At 42.9% G+C, this 25,890-nt stretch overlaps 1 protein-coding gene and 1 pseudogene across 3 annotated transcripts; one reads left to right on the top strand and one right to left on the bottom strand.

Moving 5' to 3' along the window:
- Nucleotides 111–4,579, bottom strand: LOC8078886 (NAC domain-containing protein 7). Of its 3 annotated transcripts, none has more exons than XM_021459128.1 (4): nucleotides 3,894–4,579; nucleotides 1,427–1,602; nucleotides 1,008–1,279; nucleotides 111–892 (listed from the first exon to the last, which is right to left on the bottom strand). In XM_021459128.1, the coding sequence occupies exons 2-4, from the start codon at nucleotides 1,584–1,586 to the stop codon at nucleotides 281–283; spliced, it is 1,044 nt and encodes a 347-aa protein (XP_021314803.1). In that variant the 5' UTR covers nucleotides 1,587–1,602; nucleotides 3,894–4,579; the 3' UTR covers nucleotides 111–280. The 3 variants fall into 3 exon arrangements, with proteins under 3 accessions (XP_021314803.1, XP_021314802.1, XP_021314804.1); XM_021459127.1 differs by lacking the exon at nucleotides 3,894–4,579 and adding an exon at nucleotides 3,525–3,881; XM_021459129.1 differs by lacking the exon at nucleotides 3,894–4,579 and adding an exon at nucleotides 3,525–3,881 and having other exon boundaries at nucleotides 191–892; nucleotides 1,004–1,279.
- On the top strand, nucleotides 12,524–17,123 carry LOC8078885 (annotated as a pseudogene).

Genomic DNA, 25,890 nt, shown 5'->3' with positions numbered 1-25,890 from the left:
AGCTTGACTATTTTTACAAATTGTCAAGTCAGTTACTGAAGCTCCTTAGCTTCAGCTTTCAGCTAGCTACCTTATTAACATGAGGTCTCAGGACCTGATGTCAAATAATATATATAACCACTTCGGTTACATGTTCATTATGCATATATGTATATATTTTCATGTGCCATCACACGGATTGCAAGCTATATATTTGTACACTAAATCAGGTTTCTGAGGCATATATTATATAGATGAATTGTATAGGGCATCCAATGGATTCGTGTACGTTCTGTAGTAGCTATTTCCACATGTTCGCTTCGCCGCCACCAGAGGCAGATGTGGAGGCGTAGTCCAGTGCTTCTTCTGGTTGCTTGTTCTCAGCCTGAAACACCTGCGCCGGACTGGAGTAGCCGGCCTCTTTCGCTGTGCCGTCGCCGTGGCTGAAGAGCTGAGACGCGACGAACTTGTCGAGCACTCTCCAATCGGTGACCGAGTCGTCCATGTAAGCGGCGGCCTCCATCATCAGGGCCGGTTGCTGGGTGGTGTACCCAGTGGCCTCGTCGGGGGACTGGAGCTGGAGGCTGCAGCTGCCTTGGGCGGCGGCAATGTAGGCGGGAGGAGGCTTGGGGCTCTCCACCAACTGAGGAAGCTGCTGCAAGAAGGCGTCTTGGCTGGGCAGAAGGTGATGGTACTCCAGCTCCGGCTTGCAGTGGTAGAGCTGCTGCTGACCGCCGCTGTACACCGCGTTTGGGTGGTGGTGGTGGTGCATCAGCTGCCTCGGCGAGCCAATGAGGTCCGGCATGAACCCGCCGCCGGCGACGTGGTCGTCGAACCACGGCGCGCCGTCGGCCATTCTCCGCACGGTCGCCACTCGCTTCTTGAACACCCTGCAGACCACCCATCCTTCCTCCTGAACCACCATTTCGTGGGGCAAGCAGAAGAAGATGCTTTCAGCTGAGCTGAATGACATGCTCGATCACATCGAACGGCGATTTTTTGTTGTTGAGCTAGGCAGGCTTACGTACAGGGGCGGTCCCGTTCTCGGTGGTCTCGAGGCGGTACTCGTGCATGATCCAGTCGGACTTCTGGCCGTTGGGCGCACGGCCCCTGTAGAAGACGAGCGTCTTCCTCATCCCGACGAGGCAGCTCTTGGTGTAGATGGGCTTGTCGCGCCCCGTCGCCTTCCAGAAGCCGGCGGTGGTCGCCCGGTTGGTGCGAGACCCCGTCGGGTACTTCTTGTCCTTGTGGCTGAAGAAGTACCACTCGTTCTGCTCCTCCATCCCAATCTTGCACTTCTCTGTGCCCATTCCAAATGCATGTGTAATGTCATGTCACCAATAATAGATTGTGTGCATCTATATATATACTAGAAGCAAGTCTATATGTACTACCAATGCAACTCCGTTGCATGAACTACTTGTTTCAGAATGTATTTATTTCTTACCTTGGAGATCCCAGGGCTCAATTTTGTACAGATCGACGTCTTTTATGACGTCAAGGTCGATCTTGTTGGACGCCACCTTCTTCCTGAGGTAGTAATCGACGAGTTCCTCGTCAGTGGGGTGGAAACGGAATCCAGGGGGTACATGAGAAAAAGTGTCCATTCTTTCAGCGGATCCCCTGCACGCGGTACAAAGGTTTCATCAGCGATTTAAACATGCCAGTGCCAATGGAGTAAAATTAGCTCAAAGCCATGTAAAAGGTTGCCTGTCATACGCCCTACTAGCTAGAGTTATGTGCATCCACGCTGACGCTAATAAGAAGCCATAGGAGAGAAAAATGAGTTATTAGCACCAACATAATATAGGTATAAGGACAGTCTCAATGGAGGTTTCATTAGAGTTTCATGCACACTAAATATGCTGATGTGGCGCTATATTAATGAAGAGAGAGATGATAAGAGTTTCATGGGAGTAGAGAGAGTTTCATCCCCATGAAACTCCTATGCACTGTTTTCAAAATATTGATGTGTTAGAAACTGTGTCATGAAATTCCCATTGAGGATGGCCTAAGGTATGTTAGCCAAGACTAGCTAGCATGCATGACACATCAATGCTAAGGCATGTGCTAGTGGTGTTAAGACTATTGTTAGTTTAGTGATACAAGTAAATACTTTAACAACCTTAAACCCCGGCCCTGCTAAGTGGTGCAAGGTATTAAGTTAATAATTCTGATAGAGAAGAAGCAATGCTACATGGTAACTAACCTAGCACCCAAATCAAGGGATAACATATGTACATGCTACGATTCATCTTATATCTAGGGTGGGCACACATATATGACCATGATCACGATGTACACAACTAGCATGTCTATATATACAGACACAAAGTTTGAAGCACAGTTGGCACATATATGATCATGATGTACAAATCTAACCGTTTCAACTCTGCCCATACATAGAAGTCCAATAATATTTTTTTGTTGCCCCAAATTTTATTTGCTACTCCATACATATCAACTTTAATTTGGCATTGGTTGACGATATATTTAGGTACATGTTTCAGTTTCCAACAAATGGATCAGTTTCTTTATTTCCACTGGGATGATATTTTCAGGAAAAAGGCGAGTAATCATGGCAGTAGATAAAAAGTAGATACTTTCATCATGTATACGATTACCAGATTAATTCATTGGTTCGCTTGGTTCCTTTTGTGCCAAGGAAGCTAACTTAGTGCACATGCGGACCTTTGTGATGAAAGAAATATACATGATCTAAACAACATATGAATATGCATAAGCGCAAACAAATTTATGTGCCCCATATATGATGATAGATTATATGGCTAAATAGTTCTAAAAAGATTAAACAATTAATTGGGAATGTTCATGTTAATATATATTTGGACAAAGGAAAATACATCGAAATGTATAGTACCCACATATAGCTTCCAAATTGTGAAGAAAAAAAGCACACGCTTACACTGGCACACACATTTACAGAAGATAGAGGGTCTGTTCTGACATAAAATAACCTATTAATATGTGAGCCTAAACTGAAACAACCTCCATGAAAGAAAAGGAGGTAATGAGAAAAACTTAAAAGAAAGACAAGAGAATCTGGCTCCTTAAAATACTGGAAGACTGTAGAAATTTCATAATAAATATGGTTAAAAATTTCAAACAGGAATTGTTGGGACTAATTAAACCTCTTGTATCAAACTTAAAATTGTTCTAGTTTTTGTGTCTGCATTAACTTAATTCTACAAGGACCTCTGTTGTCCAATAACCCTATTAGTTATTAATTTTATACAACAGAGGTTAAACAACCTAGCTAGGCCTTAATTATTTGGGGTGCATGGATTTGGATTTTGGAGTAGCCAACAGCATAAATACCAATGTACCCCCCCCAAAAAAAGACCTTCAAATTTAAGAACATAATGTACCCAAATAGTTAGCCTAGTTATTATTAGCTAGCTAGTATTGCTGGGTCACACTACACGTACAGCAGCTAGCATCGACCCAATCCAAGAACTAAGCAAATGAAAGAAAAAAAAAAGCAGTGCACTAGTATGAACAGGAAGAGGTGATCGAGGCCTCACCAAGCTTGTTGTGCACCAAATCTAGCTCGCCCAGAGCCCACCGATCGAGAGCCAATGACACTTATCAGAGCACGCTCTCAAACTCACAGCTCGATCCTTTGATTGTCCTTCACCATGCACCTGGACAGCAGCCATTCACCACCTGGCCAACAACCCCTCTTGATGCATGTACCCTTGCTTGTTGGGCCCCGGACGAGATGGATCAGGCGATCAGCTAGGCACGCTGCACCCAGTCAGTAACCCACGACCAGCTAGGATGCACGCGTATGGAGCTAGCTAGCTAGAACACACAGCGAAACGTACTAAAGCTGAAGATGAGAGGAGAGAGGGAGAAGAACATGCATGCATGTATGGTTATTAGGGGCTCACCACCAATCTGTAGGTCGCCTCCGCTTTATATATACCAGCAGAAGCGCAGCTGTCCAGGCCGGTCAGGAGGCTAGCAAGGCAGCACGCTGGATCGATCGCTTTCACCGCCCAGGCCGGGGAATGAGAGGGAGAGGGACGACACGCACGGAGACGGAGACGGGAGCGGATGGATCGGAGGCCGCCGGCCGGGTTGACGCGGACCGGTGGGGCGGAGGGTGTGCGCGGAAAGCGCGGATGGATTGCGGGCAAAGTCTGGGCGCAGAAATCCTGGGATGCCTGGATCTGCTGCCTGTGATGCCCGGGCCTTTTCCCCGATTGGCCGCTCCGCCCGCCCGCCCGCGTTGCCTTTCCCCCACTGTAACCGCCACCACCTCCACCAGCCACCAACAGCGACCGCCAGCAGCTCCTCCGCCTCCGCTCGTCGTCGTCGTCGTCACCTCGATCGATCGCGCGCGTGAGGCGCCGGTGTCCCGGCCGGCCTGCACACGTCTCTGTCTAGCTAGCCGCGCCGCCCCGCGTCCCGGCCCTCATCACTGCTGGCAAAGAGAGGGAGAGGGACAGGCGGCAGAGAGACGCCGACGGGCCTCCGGGAACGCGGTGTGGGATGGAGTTGGAGTGGAGTGAAATGTAACGGGGGACGCGGAGTTGCGCCCACTTATATACCGTACGTGGTGGCGGCCGGTGGCCGGAGAGGGCCGGTGGTGCCACTGGAAGCTAGCGCATAGCTGGAGTCCTGGAGGCGGAAACATCACTACTGCTAGTGCTAGTACCTCTTCTCAGCAGTAGGACTCGGCTCGGTTGGCTCTGCGAAATGCCACATGCACCAAGGCACCAATTAATCGTGTAGGCAGATAGGCTGAGCCGCTGAGGTCGATCGATCGGCCGGCGCCGGTTTCGTTCTCCCGCCGTTATAGTTCATAGCATCACGTTAGCTAGTATAGCTAGGGGTAGGGCACACCGTACCCTGCCCGATCGACTCCAAGCTTGTGTATGTCATAGTTTTCACATCGGTTCCATACTTTTTTTTTAGATATGAGGGATCTTCCCTCATTTCTATTGCAACCAACGGAAATACAGTTTAAACATAAAGTTTTTAGACAGAAACAGACATCCAGATCTACCACTTACGACTATCCAGAAATTCTAGCGAGCGTACTACCAGCTGCATTAACTAACCACTAAACTGAAGAAGAAACCCCGAAGGGACAGTCACAAAAGGGAGAAACAAATGACGGAACAATAGCAGAAGTTTAGCAAAAGCAGCTCCCTCCAAGCCTTCTTGTCCTCTTCAGCTTCATCGTTGTCCTTCAACACTTATGTCTCTTGGGGCTCATTGACTTGCCACATACTACTTCCCACAACTTGATCACGGTCACTCAGCCGATCTCTGCCAGGACGACACGATCCACGTCCAGGCCGGCCGACCGACCTACTAGTATATTTTGATGGCGACCCTTCTCCTAATGGAAAATCCTGTTTAAAGGAAGCCAAACATCTTATCCTGCTAGTCCATAACCTCTTATCAGATCGATGTTGTGCCTTAATTTAGTAAACTGGCCGGTAATCAAGTACTGGAATACTAGTAATCTATATAATCAGTGCTGCAATTTAATTATTATATATATAGTTTCTGGCAATCTGCTGGTCCTGCCGGTGTGCAAACAGTACTGGCATAATAGCAATCCAACCACTTGGTGAATTGGAACTATAACCTCAAAAGGCACAAATCAACATATGCATGCAGTCACCTACCATATGGCAGCAGTAGTCGAGGACTACTATGTAACAAAACAAGGGTACGTGTGAATGAGTATGTGTCGACGAAACAACAAAAGAAAAGAAAAAAAAGAAAGGAAGGATGAAGAGAGCTGACTAAGAAGCATGTCGTCTCTATTGATGGACGACTCTCAATCTCAGAATAGATTAGGTTATCAGATACATGTTGGTTAAACTTTCTCAACTTTAATTAGATTATACGAGCAATATTTATATCTCTAAATAAATTTATTATGATAGTATATTCAACGATCTATCTATAATAGTACTAATTGTATATTATAAATATTATTATTCTTTTATATATAATTGGTCAAAGTTTTTAAAAGTTAACTTTTCAGAAAGCGAGAATGACTATTTTAGAACAGAGCGAGTATGTTTTAGCTACTAAAGGATAAATAAACAATGTCTATTTGTGAGGCCATCGAATCGAAGAGGGAGGCTGCGTCGTCGATCCTGGCGCACGCCGAGGCTGGCTGGCAGTGGCAGGAAGAGTCGTGAAGCCGTGGCGGCGGGTGGTCCGGCCGGCGTGGGCTCGACCTGATCATTAGCAAACCTTGCTTTTTTCTCTCTTTCCGTAGATAGCTTCCTTCACCTTCTTCCTCAATACTCCTGTGATCAGTGACCTCTTCTATTCGACTATTCCCTACAACAGCTACTGGAGCTGAGAGCAGCTGATGGTGGTGGTGATGAACTCGATATATATGGGCTCCACACACGCACGAGCGCGCGAGGCTAGCTGCTGGTTGTCCCTTTCGCAGAATGGGAAAGTGATTTTCTCGAAGATCCCGGCCCTACTATATAACAACCCGTCGATCGTTGTCATCGGTAAGTTTTGCCCAATTAGTCGTGACGAGAGAGGGGATCTACAGATTTGATTAGCAAAGGCCAGCATGCATGTGACAATATCGTCGTTGGGAGCGAACGAATGGTCCTGAAATGAAGAGCACAGCGAAGCTACAATTAACATCATCAGAGCTAGAGTGGACTACCTAGTAGGCGTGACTAGACATAGACGCAGTTCAATGTGGGAACCCTAGCTAGCTAGATATAAATATATAGCACTTGATACTAGATATAATAATCCAGCTTTGTGGGCATGCGTAGACCGATCCATGCATTATGTACTATTGTGTATAGTGTGGTCCTCAATATGTGCCATGCACGCGCTTTGTTCGCACGCAAATTTGAAACAGAGGAACGATTATAGATGGCTGCTGGAAAGATGGGTTTTTGTTGCACATGCATGTTTCATCTCTCAACAAAAGATGGATGGATGGATGGAACAACTCACATCACACGCGCGCCTTTGTGATGTCTTTGTACTCCTCACGTGCACGACTGTTTGTCTGTAGTTCAAGCCACAATCCAATGCTTTGATATGCAGCAAGCTCGTTGTAAGACTTAATGTCCTCTCACACAAAAAAAGATGACTAATGGATGTATATGCATATATTTTTGGCAAATCGGCAAATCTAAATATGACCTTTAGTTGATGCCAGGCAACTCTAAGCGACTCTTCATATCCTTCCTATTAGAAATAAAGATTATGATGAAAAAAAAACTCTCTAACAACTTATTTATTTGGTTCTCGAAATATAACCATCTTCTCTATGTTTTAGATTTTTCGCTAGCCCAAAATAGAAAACGAGAATGTCTGTCTAGAGTGCACACAATAATTTAGAGAATGAGCTTTAGAAAGACTCTTGGAGAAATGCTAATCTTAGCTTAAGATATGACGCCTTTTGTTGTAGCCTATGTCTTGTGATATAGTTAATTTAGATTTTGACCTTCAATTTTTATATTATTTGTTTACACAAATTTTTATATCCTAAATGAATTAAATTGCAACTATTATACTCATTATACCATTTATTTAAAATTGTAACCATGTATGTTATTAAAAAGTAAAGATTTTGGATCGCATGTTGCACTCTTGTTACTATATGAGGGGACCGAGGATGCTAACCTTAAGAATATGGTTATGCTTCACATAATTAATAGTTACTAATTACTACGAAGGAATTTCGAAGACCAACGAGATCATACATCTCTGATATATATATCCTCCGCCACTGCTCAAGATACTAATTTTTCATCTCAAAAAAATATATGCATAATAGTATTTTTCTAAAAAAATATAAAATGATAATATCAATGTAGATATGCCATAAAAATGTTTCAGTTAAAATATATAAAAAAATCTAAATATTAAAAATGATATTGTCAATATAGCATGTCCACTTCAACTTTTTTTTTCCTAAGGCTAACTTCTCTAATTTTGATCATGTTTTTTTACACTATCAAGATATATTACATGGATATTTTGTCGAACTAATTAGGTGCTATATAGATATGCTGGTGTATATTTTTTAAAAAAGAAATATTCAAGATTGGAGATTTTAGGATAAACTCAATTGGCTTACGGTAGCTAGAGCGGAGCGGGCCGGATTAAAATCATCACAAAACTAAACAAAGCTGTCCCACTAATAAGCTCATGTTCCGGTCGACACGTACACAGATATACAGGCGCGCTCGACCGTTCGAGGCTCGACATGAATCATCATGATGACGATGTCGGGAGCACACGCCGCCGCGCGCGGATTAAGCAGCTTTTTTAGGGCTTGTTTAGACGTAAAAAGTTTTTAGATTTTGATACTGTGGTATTTTTATTTTTATTTAATAAATATTATATAATTATAAAATAACTAGACTTAAAAGATTCGTCTCGTGATTTACAGGTAAACTGTGCAATTAGTTATTTTTTTTATCTATATTTAATACTTCATACATGTACCGTAAGATTCGATGTGACGAGAAATTTTATTGGATTCACGGACATGGGGTTCGATCCATCAATCCCCAATTGATATACTAAACATAAATAAATAAAAGCCTTGAAGCTGATGGACTCTGATGATGATGACGCACTAATTCAATCGACCGATCGAAAACGGCATATATATAGACCACTACATATATCTACAATACAAGTTGTATTAATTCTCGGATAGATGCATTATATTTTTGCCGACGACGCTAGCAGCTATTTGGTCGCATCTTGTATATAGTGTCGATCACTTGGAGAGAAGTGAAGCAAAAGGGTTGAATCGTATCTATCGGTCTGCATCCTGCGCACGTATATCCGCGCCGCACGCCTGTATGCTGCTGTGTGCTGTGTATACACGGCGCGGCCATCGTCTTGCATGTACTTGTGATTTGAGTTTGTTCTCGGAACTTTGTAATAACCGTACGTTACGTTCAAAAAAAAACCCTTCGTAACAGGGCTTATTATATTGCTGCTATTGGATATTGTTTATGTTTAGTAACTTCGTGCCTTCCACGAAATGTGAGTACGATGTATATTTGCGGCTGTGTCGTCCCCGACCACATGCGGTGACAGCCGTGTGCTGTCAGACTCCGAAAGCGCCCGCTCTAGCAACGAACGGCAGGTGCAAAAGGTGCAGCCGCAAGCGTGAGGCGGCGCCGGCCGGCCTCCCAAGAATTTCTGCATCGTGGCTACCAGTGGTAGGGTGGGTGACCCCTGTCTTTTTTTTTTGTGCAACGCATTGTTCAGGTTTCGTTTCAAATTGCATTTTTTTTTTTGCAGAAACTAGCTACTCCCTCTGTCCCATAAATAAATACAATTTTAGTGATGAATTTGGACATAGATAGTGTCCAGATTATTCATCGCTAGAATGTGTTCTTTTTGGAACGGAGGAGTAGTACACGTAGACACGGGCCTTGTTTAGTTCCAATTTTTTTTCAAAATAGGAATAGTAGCACTTTCGTTTGTATTTGACAAATATTGTCCAATCATGAACTAGGCTCAAAAGATTTGTCTCGTCAATTTTGACCAAACTGTACAATTAGTTTTTATTTTCGTCTATATTTAATACTTCATGTATGCGTCTAAAGATTTGATGTGACGGGGAATCTGAAAAATTTTGCAAAATTTTTTGGGAACTAAACAAGGCCCGTATAGGAAGCTTGTGAAGCATTTGTTTTATTTTTAATTTATTTTGAACCAGAATTTTAAAACATATCCAAAAAAGATTAGATTAACCCATTTGGTTGTGCAAGTCTGATCTAGCGGCGTGGCAAATAATCACGCTGTCAAGCTAATTAAATCATGTACTAGTTTCAGCAATTTGTAAGTCATTCTATCTTTAATAGATACATGACTTTTATAATATATCTAGACATAATATATATTTAGATACATAGGAAAGCTATAAATTTAGAAAAGCCAGAACGACTTTTAATTTAAAGTTAGATGGAGTATTAGTTAATTTCATATCTGAGTTTGGTTGGTAGGTTATTTTTAAAATATTGACTAAAATAGGTTTAAATAAAAAGACACTTCAGATGGACTTTTTTTAATAAAAATATTGCTCAAAAAAATTACATGCGTGTCCGTGCTAAGAAACACCATGTAGTTGTGATTTGCAAGCATGGCTGATGGACATCTACCATTATTTAATTGCATGCTCACTAGTTTGTCACGGTTAATATAGTTGTGAGCAGGGTGTTGTCTTTTGTTGGTTGGCCTTTCCCATCGGTTTGTTTTTTGTCCCTTTACCATGTTGTTGTAATAGGAGCACAACAGGTTTTTTATATAAACTGCATACAAATTAGCTTGATGGTAGAGCATCTCCAAGAGTATTTCTAAATCTCACTCTCTAAATTATTATTTGGAGAGTCATTTGTATAAAAATAGTTTTCTATATCTTTTCACTCTTCAACAGTTTTTCTACATCTCATATGCACTTTAGAGAGTCATTCTACTCTTCTATATTTAGATGACCATTTAGAGAAGCTATTGAAAGATAGTCTTTTATCAAAATCTCTATCCCTAGCATTTTAGGAAGAATATTGAGAGTCTCTTAGAGAATTGACCGCTGCTCCTTCAATTTAGCTAGTGATGGCATTTAATTTCATGACTTGAGTGGAGGGCCTTTCACAAGTAGAGAAACGACTTTTCGTCAATGGCCAAAAAAACATTTAGTACATCCCTGTTTGAAATTACAAACCGAGACTAAAAGAGGCATATGTAAGCTTGGACTAATTCCACCCTTTAGTCCTTATTTGAAACAGTTATCAAGACATGTCAGTGACAAGCTTTAGCCCCGATTTGAGACACGAACCCAGATTAAAAGTATGACTTTTAGTCCCGATTTGTGTCTCGAACCCAGAGTAAAGGTGCATCCAGAATGAATTTAAAAGAAAAATATATCTTATCTAAGTCATATGTCAGATGTGTGGTGGGATTTAAGAATGGCAACACGCGCAAGGTTTGAAGTAAGAGGTCTTGCGTTTAAATTTCCACAACTACTACAGCTTTTTTTAACTCAAAAATCAAGACCTTTAGTCCCGGTTGTACAGTCCGGGGACTAAAGCCAGCTTCTCTACTGGTGATTTCACATGCCGATCTACTGATCTTGCGCACGTTACGTACATTGCTTGATGCCTTGATGCATTGACATGATAGACTGCATTATCTATCCGATCCATCGATTGAACGTCTGCCGTCTTGGAAACGTGGGGCTCAGCAGCAGACACACAACAATATCCACTTGCATGCAGAAATATAGAAAGGCCGGCCCTGCCCTTATATATGGAGAGCGAGCTGTAACTTTTGCTCCCTTTCTGTTCTTCTACCCCATCGAGTGCCACCCTGGCTGTAACTTTCGTCGTCAGGTAAAGAAAAGAGATCACAATTCACAGGCGGTGGCACTGACAAAGCGTGCACCGCCAGGCGCAAGGACAGGCAGCCAGCACCTGATCGATGGCTGATAGACGATGCAACAAACCGCCACTCGATCGTGTGTAGCAGGATCGGGTCGGAGTGCGTGGTGGTTAAACAAGGAGCTAGTTGCCGCAAACCTTTTCTGTTAAAACTTCAGCTTCAATCCGTTTTAATTTGACCTGCTGATGGTAGAAAGATCTTACACTTTTGCACGGTGTCTGCATCGCAGTGAAAAAAGAGAGGCGATCGATCTCCTCCTCGAATTATTTCAGTGTGGATGTGGAGGCGGTGGTTACGCCTAATGATGCTAGGCATCATGGTAACCCCAAAGCAAGCTGCTGGGTAATTACTAATTACCCGGGGCAAATCCGCAAATCAAATCACCTGTGGCCGTGGCCGTGGCCAGCCGCCACACACAACTCATGAGCCGATCTTGGCGATGGCGGGGAGGGCCGACGTGGCGCTCGTCGGTTGGTCGCGCAGGGTCCCGGGCGGCCAATGGGAAGGGGACGTTGCGGGCTGGCCAATCCTCCTCGGGCCCCACCAGAACCTGCAGCTGCAGCTGCACGCACCCACCTGCTCAGTGTACACCATCATGGCACTACGGCTGGCTGGCTCTACGCCACCATACCGCATACAGTAGTACTCCTACGTCTGTACGTGTACGCACATGCATGTAACCTGGTGCGGTGAGAAAATGCGCGAGGAAAAGTCAAAAGCGCGCGCGAAAGGCTGCGTAACCGCGTGCCCGCAGATATGTATTTACAGATCTATTTGCGGTCCCACCACGCAGTGGTATGAGGGTCCCACATGTCATAGGGAGAGGCCACAACAGAGCTCAGGGGACGGGAGTATGCAGATGCAGGCCTGCAGGCAGAGAGGCAGCATGCATGCAGTGTGTGCTATGCTATGCGTGGGTTCTGAATTCTGGTGTACGTCTCTGCAATCTATCATGTATATTTCTCCAGCTTTTCTTGCGGTTGCGAGTGTATTTGTACACAGCTTGCGCAGATTTTGCAATTGCAACTGGTGGGCCTATACATCTGGAGTACGTAGTAGTAGATCGAGCCAGCTAGGTATTTTCTTTTACTACCTGCTGGCTAGGATGCTACCAGCTGCTGCTGCTGCTGCTGCAAGTGTTTCTGTGTGGCTGCCATTGGTCACTTGGAAGAGCAGCGAGCTTGCAAAAGGCAAACGAAAAGGTAGCTAGGACGTTTGGTACGATTTGTCTGTGGAGTGTCTACTCATGTAGCTAGGCTGTGTATATGTATTAGCATACAAGGCTTGTCTGATCAGTATACTTGTGTCTTCCTCTATCGGAATTCAGGTTTGTATTTTAGCTAATCCGTTCGGCCTTTTGGTGGTCTTGCGCAGCGTACGAACCTTCTCCATTTGGGTGCGTCATAGGCTCATAGCAGTACAATGATATGGTTTTGGTTTGATATTGACATGATATGGTCGAATAATAGGGCGGCGTCAGGCAGAGACCAAACTAATGAGTAATGACTAATGAGAGATGCAATGCAACATAACAGCGAGTGATGTGTATTAACTATTGATATTTTTAACTTATATAAATTTAGTAAAGTTTAAGATGGTTTGATTCAATATTATATTAGAATTATACTGTATCTTTTTTTAGACAGAGGAAGTATATGCATTATGCCTAAGTATCTAGAAGAGCATGAGAGTTGGTTTGGTTCTCAACTCCAGCAGGTGATTGATGTTTGCCGCTGGGGATACTGACTGACTGACATGGAGCTACTACTAGCAAGGATGTGTACACTACTGCTAAATGCTAATATACGGATGGAGAGGTCTTGTCGTCTTCACTGTAAAGGTGATCCTGGAGTGTAAAATGTTGATATTTTCATTATTGCAAGAGCCATAGCTGTCGATTAGCTACTGAAGGTCGAGGATTAAAAAAGAAGAAGCCATAATGAGGTATCGCTGTCAAAATCATTAGAAGCAACCGGTGAAATCTGCAAGCTTGTTGATAATTAGAAACAACAGGAACCGCTTTTATACCAACAACCTTGTACACCGATTTATAGTATCATCAGTTATAATGATGAAATTAACTTTAGTTGATAAGTTATAATATATAAATAGGGCTACTACAATTGTTGGCGCAGAAGAAGCCCTCACAAGAAACTGTTCTAGACAGGCTATATTACACTTTACACGTTACTCTTCTCTGATACCATTATACCAAGTACAGTAGCAAATGAGAAAGAGAGCCAACAATTCGCATTCATGAGTCTAGAATACCCTAAAGCCCACTTTGTTTGGTCTAGGCCCATTTATCTCTATGTATTCCAAAGGCGAAATACTAGCCCATTAAGTTGCACAAAAGCCTATTGTTGCTTTTGTCTTCTTCTTTCTTGGGTTCGAATCTTGGGATCGCATTCGCTTCTCACAGCGGCGGCGCCCACAGCCACACGACCACACGGGCGAGCGCACACAAAGAGGCAAGAGAGTGACCGCACGCGACGCAGTGGCGGCGGTGAGGGCGAGGGCACTAAGGACGCGGTACTCTCCTCTCCGACTTCTATCTCCTCCAACGGCCGCCGCCTCACTAGTAATCCTCTTCCATCCTCCCTAGTTCTGCCGCCTCTCAGCGTTCTAGGGTTCTTGAGTTGTTTGCGATTCTAGTGTGGATCCACTACTTTGGGAGATTTGGGCGTTCCTTCTTAGGAACAACCGTTTTTTGGATCCAGCAGCCGTCAAGAACGGGGTTCTTTCTCCTCCAGCTTCTTCCTCGATCTATAGAGTTAACATCATGTGTCTTTTTTTCAGATTTCTTTTGCTTCTAGTAGATTCTGTTTGCAAAAATTCCTACATTTTCACCGATTGGCTTCAATGCATCTATTTTGCTCCAGCAAGCTGATTTTGCATTGATGCTTTAGTTAAGCATGTTAATGTATTTCTATTCCCTTCCATACAAAATGGAATCGGTACTAATGTACTTTGATTTATTTATTATTGGAAGAATTGGCTGTGGAACATGTAGAATAGTGGCCATTTGCCAGTGGTGTCGACGAAAGCTGGTCGGCAGTCTACCTTGGGGTATACCCGCGGTAGTAGTTTATCGGTAGACGGTGCGCAAACTACTAACTCGATGGTGACGCAAGACACAGGCAAGCTTTTTATCCAGGTTTGGCCGCCGAGTTGGCGTAATACCTACGTCCTGCGTCTGATTGTATTGATTTGTGTTGAGCGAATAATGTGTATGATCTGTCCTCTAGGGGACCCCTGCCCCTCCTTATATATCCTGAAGGGACAGAGTTACAAGCAAAGTATCCTATTTGGTACAATATCTTGTGGCCTTGTGGTGCACGCCGACCAGTCGTGCGCCGCAGGTCTTCATCCTGTGGGCCGAGCCACCTCTGACGGTGCGGCCCATATAGGCCCATGAGGGTATAGGGGTTTATACCCCCACAAGTGGACACTAGGAAAAATTAGATTGTTCAAAGATACTTCGTTTCTTATCAAATTTGCTGGCGGACACTACATCTAATCAAACATTATTACAAAATAGATATAAAATCATATAAGTGCTAGAAAATTATACTATAATTTTTTTTACACTCTACACGATGAGAACTATAGTGTAAAAATATTGTTTTGCACTGAAATGACCATTTTGCCCCTCTTCATAAATAGACAAAGATAACCATGGTTAATTAGTTAATATATTAGTAAGATACTAAAAATACTAAACAATATTTTTAAACTATAGTTCTCATCATGTAGAGTGTAAAAAAATTTATAGTATAATTTTCTAGCACATATACGATTTTATATCTATTTTATAATAATGTTTGATTAGACGTAGTGTCTGCTAGCAAATTTGACAAGAAACAGAGTGTCTTTGAGCAATCTAATTTTTTCTAGTGTCCGCTGACAAATGGCCATCGTTCTGCATGTCCCACAGCCAATTCTCCCTTTATTATTTTGTAGATCGTGATAGCCCTGGGATAGGATTTATCCCACCATTTTTGGGACTCTGCAGTAATTTGACAAAGGCTACCAAGTTCGTTTCTCGGGGACCTTCTCAGTTCAGGGCACCAAGTATTAGGAGTCCTCAATTCCTCATAGACAGTCTGAACTCTTCTGTATTTGTTTTTCCTTGGACAATTTCCATGCATGCTGACATATACATTGCCGTTATATGAATGTTAGTTGACATATACATCGCCATGCATGCTGCCAATATATACAATGTCATTTTCAAATGAATGTTAGCTGATGCTATGGCATTCTATGTTATTTTAGTTTTGCAACAAATATGGGAGCACAGGATATCACATTAGATAGAGGAGGGATGACGACGACAATGATATGATGTTCTTTATTTTCCCTGTACTACATCTATTGGGTTTAAGTGGGGGGAAGGGAAAAGAAGCGGTGACATATATCTATCGGGTTTTTAGTTTTTGTTTTTGACACATTTACACTTCTTTAGATGAGATTATGACACAAAAAGTTGATTAGACTGTACAGTTCTTTTTTCCCCAGTAGATTGCAGCATCCGCTGTCCAATACATTGTCTCTTGGCTATCCTGGTTGAGCTATGTTTTACATGCTCCATCCACAAAAGAATGCAAGAACTATGTGTTTTAAGCCTTCTATGGCTGACTAGTGAGCCCGATCGGGCAACGAAGGCCTGAGGATGAAGCCCTCGATGTGATTTGCATATTCTCCAAAGCATTAGAGGGTTCTGTCCTGAGATATCTGAATATCTCTGACGATGCTTTGGGTGAGAAGGGTGTGAGGGCATTCAGTGAGCTCTTGAAATCACAGGAATCTCTAGTAACTCTATGTGATGAATGATGGCATATCAGAGGAAGCTGCAAAAGCTCTATCTGAGCTTATTCCTGCAACTGAGAAGCTTAAGGTTCTTCACTTCCACAACAATATGACTGGAGATGAAGGTGCTATGTATATTGCTGAGATGGTTAAGCGTTCTCCAAATCTAGAGAGTTTCAGGTGCTCAGCAACAAGGATAGGATCTGATGGTGGAGTTGCATTGTCTGAGGCATTAGGGACATGCACTTGTTTGAAGAAACTTGATCTCAGGGACAACTTATTTGGTGTTGATGCAGGGTTAGCTCTCAGCAAAACCCTTCCAAAGCTTCCTGATCTAGTTGAGCTGTATCTCAGTGATCTCAATCTTGAGTACAAAAGCAATTGCCAGTGCCCTCAAATAGTCAGCACCACAGTTGGAGGTCCTTGAAATGGCTGGAAATGAAATAAATGCCAAAGCAGCCCCAAATTTGGCAGAATGCCTAGCAGTAATGCAGTCACTCAAGAAGCTGACATTGGCTGAAAATGAACTGAAGGATGACGGTGCTGTGATTATTGCAAAATCATTGGAAGATGGCCACACAGATCTCAAGGAACTTGATGTGAGCACAAACATGCTGCAGAGGGTTGGAGCTCGGTGCTTTGCGCGAGCAGTCGCAAATAAACCAGCTTTTGTGCAACTGAACATCAATGGAAATTTCATCTCCGATGAAGGGATTGATGAGGTGAGGAAAATTCTGAAGGCTGGTAAGAGTTCCTTGGATGTTCTGGGCTCACTAGATGAGAATGAACGTGACGGGGAGCCTGATGATTAGGAAGGGGACGAGGATGCTGTGGACAATGAGGACGAGCTGGACTCGAAGCTGCAGAGTGTGAAGGTTGAGCAGGATGATTGACCATCCTTAAGTTAAAGAGGATGTAGCCTTTTGCGTCGCCAGTAAAGAAGATGTTCTGACCGTTCATTGTTAGATAAACCTCTTGTTTCATTGATGAACACATCACTTTTCAGAGGATCTATTCTACACGTGTCCACTCCTTGTGAGTTATTGCACGTGCTCTTCCCACATGGTAAACTTTTTTTTTTTTTCTTCACGGGCCCTGATGTGTTGATTACTGGATTTGAAAGGTGTCTTTGGTTAATGTCACAATATATACTTCCAATATAAATGTTAGTTCAGGAGGATTAGAGAACAGTCCCTGCTTATATCGACGCAGATTTTCACATGGCATCTGGTTTGCTTTGTATTTTTGTTCATGTGATGCGAGTCGGTATTAAGATATAAGCTAGTAGCACCGTGGTTCCTTGGTCGGTTTTTGTTATGTAAAACCAATTATCTTGTGCAATCTCATTCCTGATTACATATTATTATATGCTGGTCTTATTTATTCTGTTATATAACTTATATTCATGACATTGTTCCATGATATAAATGGCCTGATTTGTAGATGCTACCTATTTTTCCCAACAATTTTTTTGGGGTGACTGCGCACTAGTAGTTGACCTACTACTATAGGTTGTCTCTGTGCGCTTTGGTCAGTAAATTCACTTGCTAAGCACCTAAGCCTGAACCAGTTACCCGAATTTGACCAAGGGAAACGTTAACTACTGTCGACGCCTCATTGGTGACAATGAGCGCTGGAGGAAGGCACTACCTGGACCTGAACTCTCACTTTCACCATATGGCCGGCTTGTTGCATCATTTCTGCATCTTGTTATGTAGGTGCCAGTGCGCTGTTTCTCGACTCTTTTGTTTCTTCATTCATAGTAGGTCCAGAATCTTCGTGCTGGACTCTATTATTTCTTCAGAGCCTGGAATCAGTTTTGTTTCAAATGCATATGTCAGTCCTCAGCAATGTCCGTAGCCAGCAAATGAGAAAGAGAGACCACAATTCATCTTTGTGGGCCTACAATATCCGAAATCCCACTTTGTTTGGTCTAGGCCAATTTATCTCTCTACAATAACAGTCCTCTATAATAACAGTCGAAATACTAGCCCGTTACGTTGCACAAAAGCCTAGTGTTGATCTGTCGAAAGTACTAGATTTCTCTCTATATAATAACATTTAGGGCGCGAATGCAATTGAAACCTACAGCCCAGTGTTGCTTTCGTCATAACAGCATTTATGTGCACTGCCATAAAATCTTTCTAAAGCACAAACAGAAACCTACAGAGAAATGGCGACTACATAAAAATCTCAGTGATAGCACTAGATTATAAATCACTAACAACAGATTACACAGACAGACAATTAAGTAATGGGACGAAACACGGCATGAACAGACATTGGCTTGGTGGTCTCCTTCGAAATAACTGTCCCGCGACGCATACGTCGAGTGCGACGGCGACCAGCGATTAGAGAAGAAGGGAGCTAACGCGGCGTGCCATCGCAAGCAGAAAACACGAGGTCGCCGTCTCCCGTGGTCACTTGGTCCAAGGAAAGCTGCGATTTTTCGTGCAGCAACGAACTTGTCACCAGCAAATTTCCAAAGGGTCAATGTTTCATTATGTTAACTGAAAGACAAACTAATTCAAGTAGCTAGCTCTATAATTGAGGTCTATGCAATTGATTGAAAGGGAACAATATAGTAGGAACGGTATCAGGAGTTCAGACGAAACAGGATTCAGATATTGTTAACTACTACTACCGCATAATGGTGACTGTAGAACATGAGGAAGCTTCAATGTTCAATGTGAAGGCACAACTACAATCCCAGCACTGCCTATTTCTTCTCCCAAGCACTGTTAGCTCGTCGAACAGCTTATCTACAGTAAACAAGATCAGTAGCTGAAGTGCGGAATGATATTGTGGAGGTACAAGATCACCTCAACTGAAGAATATTTTAGCATGGACATGACGTAATTCTTCACTAACTTGTAGAGGTACATGATCGTGCTAGCTTTTATGTGCGTCCTCATCAACCAGCAATCTAGCATGGCCAGTTTCCCAAATTGCAGCCAAAGGCCAATATAAACCCAAATTCACCGCTTGAAACAGAGAGCAGATCAACTGACCTTCCAAACTCCATAGAGTCAGGGAGGGGGATTACGGATGCTTGGCTACTCTGATTGCAACAGCCCATTAGTCGGCATAGAAAGACTGAACAAAGAATATGATAGTGTTTAGAAGCAGATCACTAGGGGAGATTTTGAATGTCCCCGCTAAACAACAGGTCACTGTTGGGAACAGGTGAGTTGGAATCATGTGTGTTATCAGAGCAGATCTCTGCGGTGCAGCTGGAGCATCGTTCTGGCTCCGAATCATTCGGTGACTGCGACGACCGAATATGCATGGATCTTCGTTGATCCGGCTCAGACTTTTTTTTCCCTCCATTCAGTTCTGCTCGATATCAGTAGAGTACAACTAGCTACGTACTTAAGTTCAGAAATACCTTTTTTTAAAAGGAAAAAAAAGAGGTCTTACTCACTGATCACTGAACTGAACGTTAGTTGTAACCAAATACCAATAGTCAGTAACCTGTCAGTGCATCCCAGTAATATATATATCTCCCATAACCGATGGACGATTATGCTTGGTTTAAGACCTACGTACGTTGCGTATTGTTTCTGAACAAAAATAACATATGTATTGTGGATCTTTGTAGCATATATACAATACAACCATATTTTTATCTATTATTTTTACTTTGTCTTGGAATAGTAAGAGCACTGTACAGACTGCAGACTTTGCAATAGTCAATTATAGTATAGTAGTAAATGTTAGATGCGTTCAGCAACGAAATACGGAAGTACTGTACTTGTCATCTGTCCAGGTCTCCCGGTAGAAAGTACGCTTATTTTGGGAGGCGGTCGCTCGTCAGCTTGGCTACTATTCAGAAAATTCAGTACCCACCCAGCCGCCCAGGAAAGATGATACGCGATCCATGAAGAAATCAGAGAAAGAGAAGCTGACCAGCTCTCCCTCCGTTCTCAATTTCTAGACGTCCCTGCCGGTTTTGCTCAGGGGAGGCTGCAGCTATGTATGTAACTGCTCTGACTTTATATATTGCGAACATGCACGTCTTCTCCTAGAGTCCAAGTTGAGGGGCTGTTCCAAGGCCCAAAATTTCTCCAGCAGATAGCACCTACGAGATGGAGCTTCAATTCGTCATTATTTAAGACTAGAAAAGGTTTCTGATCAGGTACTCACTCGTACAGTTGATCGTACTCTCGAGGTCCTTTGGAGGTACTTAGGGCCAAGACAGTGCAAGTTGTTTCATCAACCTTCAACAAGAGAATCCGATCAACGTCGTCAGTCCAGCATGGATCCAAACCAAAGTGGACAATGGAGTGCACGCATGATCATCATCGCCAACGGCAGGGGCCCAGGGGGGTCTGTCAATTTCACTCATCAACTTGCTGTATGCATATATGGGCCCCCTCCTTCATGAGTTTATGAACTCGAAAAGAAACTGAATGTGTATTAGTAACTTCCAAAAAGAGACTAATTGCGTGGGCCCGTCAGCCTGATTGATCAATCCGTTGCTCGTAATCCTCGTCAGCTCCAACCAATGACTAGGATAAGCTAGTAGAGTAATTAATCGATCAACAAACTGATACATAAAGCTTAGCTTAGCTTTCTAGTCTTACTAGCCGTGACGCGAGCCATTTGCCGGTTGTCTTCTCCCTTGTTATCCTTGTTTAATCACAACACAAGTGGGCGTTTTGTTTTGCAGTTTCTCCGCCACTTTATCTATATATGCCAAAGTAAGCGGCCGTCCGTGTCGTCCAGGCTTATCTACCAGCGACTGCATCATCCGCATCCTTTTTGCGCTTTCACGGTAAGTACGGTCATGGTACGGCGGCTCTAAACTATCTTGAGAGCTCGGCGTTGTCGCGCCACCATTGCGTCGCCGCCACCCACCTCCACCTCGATCAGATTCAGACCTCACCATCCGGGGACCGGCCAGGACCACTTCTCGTCCTGCGCGCGCCAGGGCTCGATCTGGGTCGTCTGGGAATTGAACTCGGATTCAGATCAGATGCCCAGTGCATGCTGCTGCGAGCTGCGTAGGATGTCACAGGATCAACAGGGAGGTTTTCTATTGCTTCTGCCCTTCTGAGGTGGTTGGCGACTTGGCAGCTGTGAGGTCAGTGGCGAACTGCCCTTTTGTCTGACGCTGCTCAAGGTAGAAGCTACACATATATCTCCCCTCCATGTCACTCAGGAACCGTATCATATCCCAGCAACATCGAGTTGTTTAGAGTTTCGGCTGGAAGGAGAGAGCTGACCTTTTGATCCATCGATCAGGCAGAGGAGAGCTTCCCGCACGTGACAGATCGAGATGCTTGCATACCGCTCTACTACCAACTAACGGTTAGGGAAGCAGCAGCAGCATATAACGTAGTGATTGATCGGTAGTGCTGCAGGGTGCGTGTGCACAACTTCATTCTGCTGTTGGAACGAACCAGGAACCATGGGTGTGCATGTAGTTCGTTGCGATTCTTGTCAATCATGCATGATTTCGACGCCGCCCGACTAGTCTACTGGCCGGCCAGCTGGATATTAGCGGCGGCTTCACCACGCTGAGAGTGCCGTACGGTTCGTACTACTTAGGCCTTGTTTACTTCCAAAATCTTTTGCAAAATATGAATAGTGACACTTTCGTTTATATTTGACAAATATTATCCAATCATGGACTAACTAGGGTCAAAAGATTTATCTCGTCAATTTCGACCAAACTGTACAATTAGTTTTTATTTTCGTCTATATTTAATACTTCATGCATGTGTCTAAAGATTCGATGTGACGGAGAATCTGAAAAAGTTTGCAAAATTTTTTGGAAACTAAACAAGGGCCTTAACCTTCCGATCCAGATACGTAAAACAAAGCCTATGGTGTTGCGTTACTAGGCGGGCACGGCAGGTTCGTCGTCAATTGTTGCTTCGGCTGGAGAAGACAAAGCGAACCACTGCACGGAACTCCTAGGTCCGTACGGTGCCGTACTGCAATCCTGCTGGTCTACTACAGCTGCCTACGGCCTTGTTTAGTTTCAATTTTTTTTTAAAATAGATAATGTATTATTTTTATTTGTATTTATTAAATATTGTCCAATCGTAAACTAACTAAGTTTAAAAAATTAGTCTCACAAATTACAGATAAACTATGTCATTAGTTATTATTTTATCTATATTTAATGCTCTCTATATGTACTGTAAGATTTGATATAATAGAAAATCTAAATATTTTTGCAAAACCTTTTAGAAACTAACGTTCACAGTGGCATGACACGTTTGTGGAGGAGTAAAAGCAGAGACTACGGAGCAGGAGTAGCAGTATTCCTACCACAAAAGTCAGTCTCATCCATCTGTACCCTTTTAAAGTGGGTTTAATTTCTTGGACCACATCAAAAAGCCGGATTTAAGCGAGTTTCGTCACGTTAAGTTTCTTGGTTATTGACTCAGATGCAGAGCATTTCTCACGTGGATCATGGGTTCGTCAGATTTCCGTTCATCACATCGACATGGAGTTGACTAGCCATATGATAATTTGTGAAAAAGTCTCCCCATAATATTGGCTTATATAATATTTATAAGATATGTAACACGAAGCTACTACTCGTCTTTTTGGTAGCTGGACATGGTATTAATACTTCATCTATTCTAAATTATAAATATTTTGATTTTTCTAGGTAAGTTATAGTAATTTAGATATACATATTTCATCCGTCCCAAGAAAATATAATTCTTGCTTTTCAAAAAAAAAATTTAAACTTTGACCAAAATTATATTAAAAAAATACTACCATTTATTATAAAAAATAAGTATCTTCAACTTAATTAGAGAATATATTCTTATAGTAAATTTATTTGGAAATATAAATGCTAATACTATTTATTATAAATTTGATTAACCCCGAGTCAGTTTGATTAGCATGTCTCCCTAACCTCCCTAATTACATTCTTTTTCGCACAAAGAAAGTATATAGCAAAAGTAATACATCTTGAAAAGCCAAAACATCTTATAATTTGAAATAAAGAAGGTGACACTTAAAAGAGTTAGTTCTAGCTTTTCTAGATACATTGATGTGATAGACTTTGGTCGGGGTTGAGAATGTGGTGTAGGTGTAGGGGAGGAGGAAGAGGCAGCTAGGGCAGCGACATGGGAGAGTGAGAGGGAGGCACAGATAAAGATAGACCACTATATATGTCTTTTAGATTTGAAACAAACTCTATTTTTTTTAAATTATAAGACATTTTCATTTAGATAAGTGTATCTAGAAAAAGCCAAAATGTTATATAATTTGAAACGGAGAGAACACTATGACTAGCCTGTAACAAAGAATCGGCCCAAAGAAAAAAAAGAACTCCATATTTTATTGGAGGAAAACTAATATAACACAAGCTTGGAGAAGTGCCACGATAGATGAAACAATTGCATAGTTCACTTGAGGAAACCACAACCCTTGTAACTAGAGGTGTGGCATAACAACTAAAAAACACCACTATTCCTTATTACGACTACGCACTTGACACAAAATGCACACTAACAAAATCTGACATGAGTAATCATTGCTAAGCTCACATCAAATTTGACTTCCCGCTGAGACTGTGAGCCTCCACCATGAACTTGGCATGATGTCATCCAGGACTTAACACTTGGAATTGAGGGTGGGGGAGCAATGCATACATTCCGAGCTCATCTAATGCCTTGATGCAATAGCTTTGAACGAGCAAGTGGTGAAATGCAAAGAAGGAGAAACCCTATCAAAGAATCAGATGAAAAAGCAAAGCATCGAGTTGACATCCTAAAGACACTTGGCCCCCTTTGGAATAAAGGAAAAAATAAAGGAATTCTAGAGTATTGATATCTTGGAGGGGGGGGGGGGGGGAATTATATGAACCTATTTGGAACAAAGGATTAGGTTCCTAATAAATTTTCTGAATTTTTTTTTATGCAATGGCATGTACCAAATAGACACGAGAGGAATTCTACCAAAAGGTTGAATGTCAGAAAAAGTTTTCTTTATGTCACTCACATTGCGCTGAGAAACTTCCTCGTTTTAGCATGGCTCTTCTTCCCACGAAAAGAAGATGCTACTACTACTACTAGGGCCTTGTTTAGTTCCAAATTTTTTTGCAAAATCGACACTGTAGCACTTTCGTTTGTATTTGACAAATATTATCCAATCATGGAATAACTAGGCTCAAAAGACTCGTCTCGTCAATTCCGATCAAACTGTGCAATTAATTTTTATTTTCATCTATATTTAATACTTCATGCATGCGTCTAAAGATTCGATGTGATGGAGAATCTGAAAAATTTTGCAAAATTTTTTGGAACTAAACAAGGCCTAGCTGGCCAGAGGGTGGTATCGGACGGGGACGGACGACGGACACCTCACACCACACCCAGGCCAGGCATCCAGCCCAGGTGTACTACTTGCTGCCATTGCTGCTCCCAAAATGTGCTGCTAGCTGCAACACCCAATGCGAATCCATATAAAAGAAAGGACGGCCACGCTCGACGAACTTGAAACCGAATCTGAGCTGACAAATCTTCCTGTCAGCCGCCGTGCACGAACGCGGCGGACACGGCTGCTTTGTTGGGATCTCCATCCATGTCGATCTATCACTGGCGATGGCGAAGTGGCAAGCACTCCGGATCGGATGCCGCACCGATCGAGTGTCGTCCCCGGTGAGTGGCCTTGAGCTTTCAGCCGCGTGACGGCCGACCGGGCCTGTGTGCGTTTTTGTCTCGCGTGATACACGCTCGATTTTGTGGGACTGGTACGTCTTGGGACGGCGTACCACCACGCTTCTGACTGAGGCTGCCTGCTGGGACTGGGAGGTGCTCCCTCGTCCGTTTGTGCCGACTTTGCCAGACGCCCTTTGTCCGTCGTTTGAAACGACAGCTACCGACGTGTACAGGCACACCGTACGTACAGCTTACAATACTGTGCCACAGAGAAATGCCTTGTTTAGACTATGAAAAACTTTATTAAGAAATCAGAAATGGGATACCTTACCTTGCAGCTCAGAACGGTCTTCCAGGAAGGACGTTTCGCAAGTCAAGTACTGAAGTCCACTTTGCGGAGATGGTGCGATGGTGGGACCGGATCCGCGTCCTGCGCTTGCGCCATCTCAAAATTTTCGATAGGACCAACGGAATTTCACCTTGAGAGGTGTATATATAATTCCGACAAGACCTACTTGGAATATCCATTCAGGTTAACTCACAACTTGTCTGTCCAAGTGCCGAATAAATTTATACTCCTATCCCGCTTTTCAAATTAGCTCCAAGTTGCACGCCTTTCTTGGCATGGATCCATTCGTGTATATACTCTAGGCTGCACTGTTGTACGCTCTTCGTTTTTGTTGTTATTGGGCTTGGACCTACCCTGCGCTCAGCAACGGTGCTTTTACAGCCGCGCTGCCCGCTCTGGTCTCAGTTCGTACCTTTTTATCTTCGAAGGAAAACCTATGAAAACGCCAAGAGACTTAGAATAGGCTGCCTCTGCCCGCCTATAGCTGGTCTTAGAATACAGATTTTAATAAAAAAAATATCCAAAAGCAACTTCTTTAGTTGATTATTTAAGAGCATCAGTTCTATATGTCTTCTCTAATTTATAGAAATAGAGATTCTTCAATTGAATATCCAAATTTAAATATATTTTATTCCGGATTTCTCGCTAGACAAAAATGAAGATCGAGGATGATACTCT

The sequence above is a fragment of the Sorghum bicolor genome, chromosome 4 (genome assembly GCF_000003195.3).
Source record: "Sorghum bicolor cultivar BTx623 chromosome 4, Sorghum_bicolor_NCBIv3, whole genome shotgun sequence".
Classification (NCBI taxonomy): Eukaryota; Viridiplantae; Streptophyta; class Magnoliopsida; order Poales; family Poaceae; genus Sorghum; species Sorghum bicolor.
This window is presented reverse-complemented; position numbering and strand designations above follow the sequence as displayed.

Excerpts from the sequence above, each read along its gene's own strand:
- LOC8078886 (XM_021459128.1), bottom strand. The coding sequence starts at position 1,586 with ATGGACACTTTTTCTCATGTACCCCCTGGATTCCGTTTCCACCCCACT. Across the intron at positions 1,280-1,426 it reads TGAGCCCTGGGATCTCCAAG|AGAAGTGCAAGATTGGGATG; the intron begins GTAAGAAATAAA and ends GAATGGGCACAG. Across the intron at positions 893-1,007 it reads CCGAGAACGGGACCGCCCCT|GAGGAAGGATGGGTGGTCTG; the intron begins GTACGTAAGCCT and ends ATGGTGGTTCAG.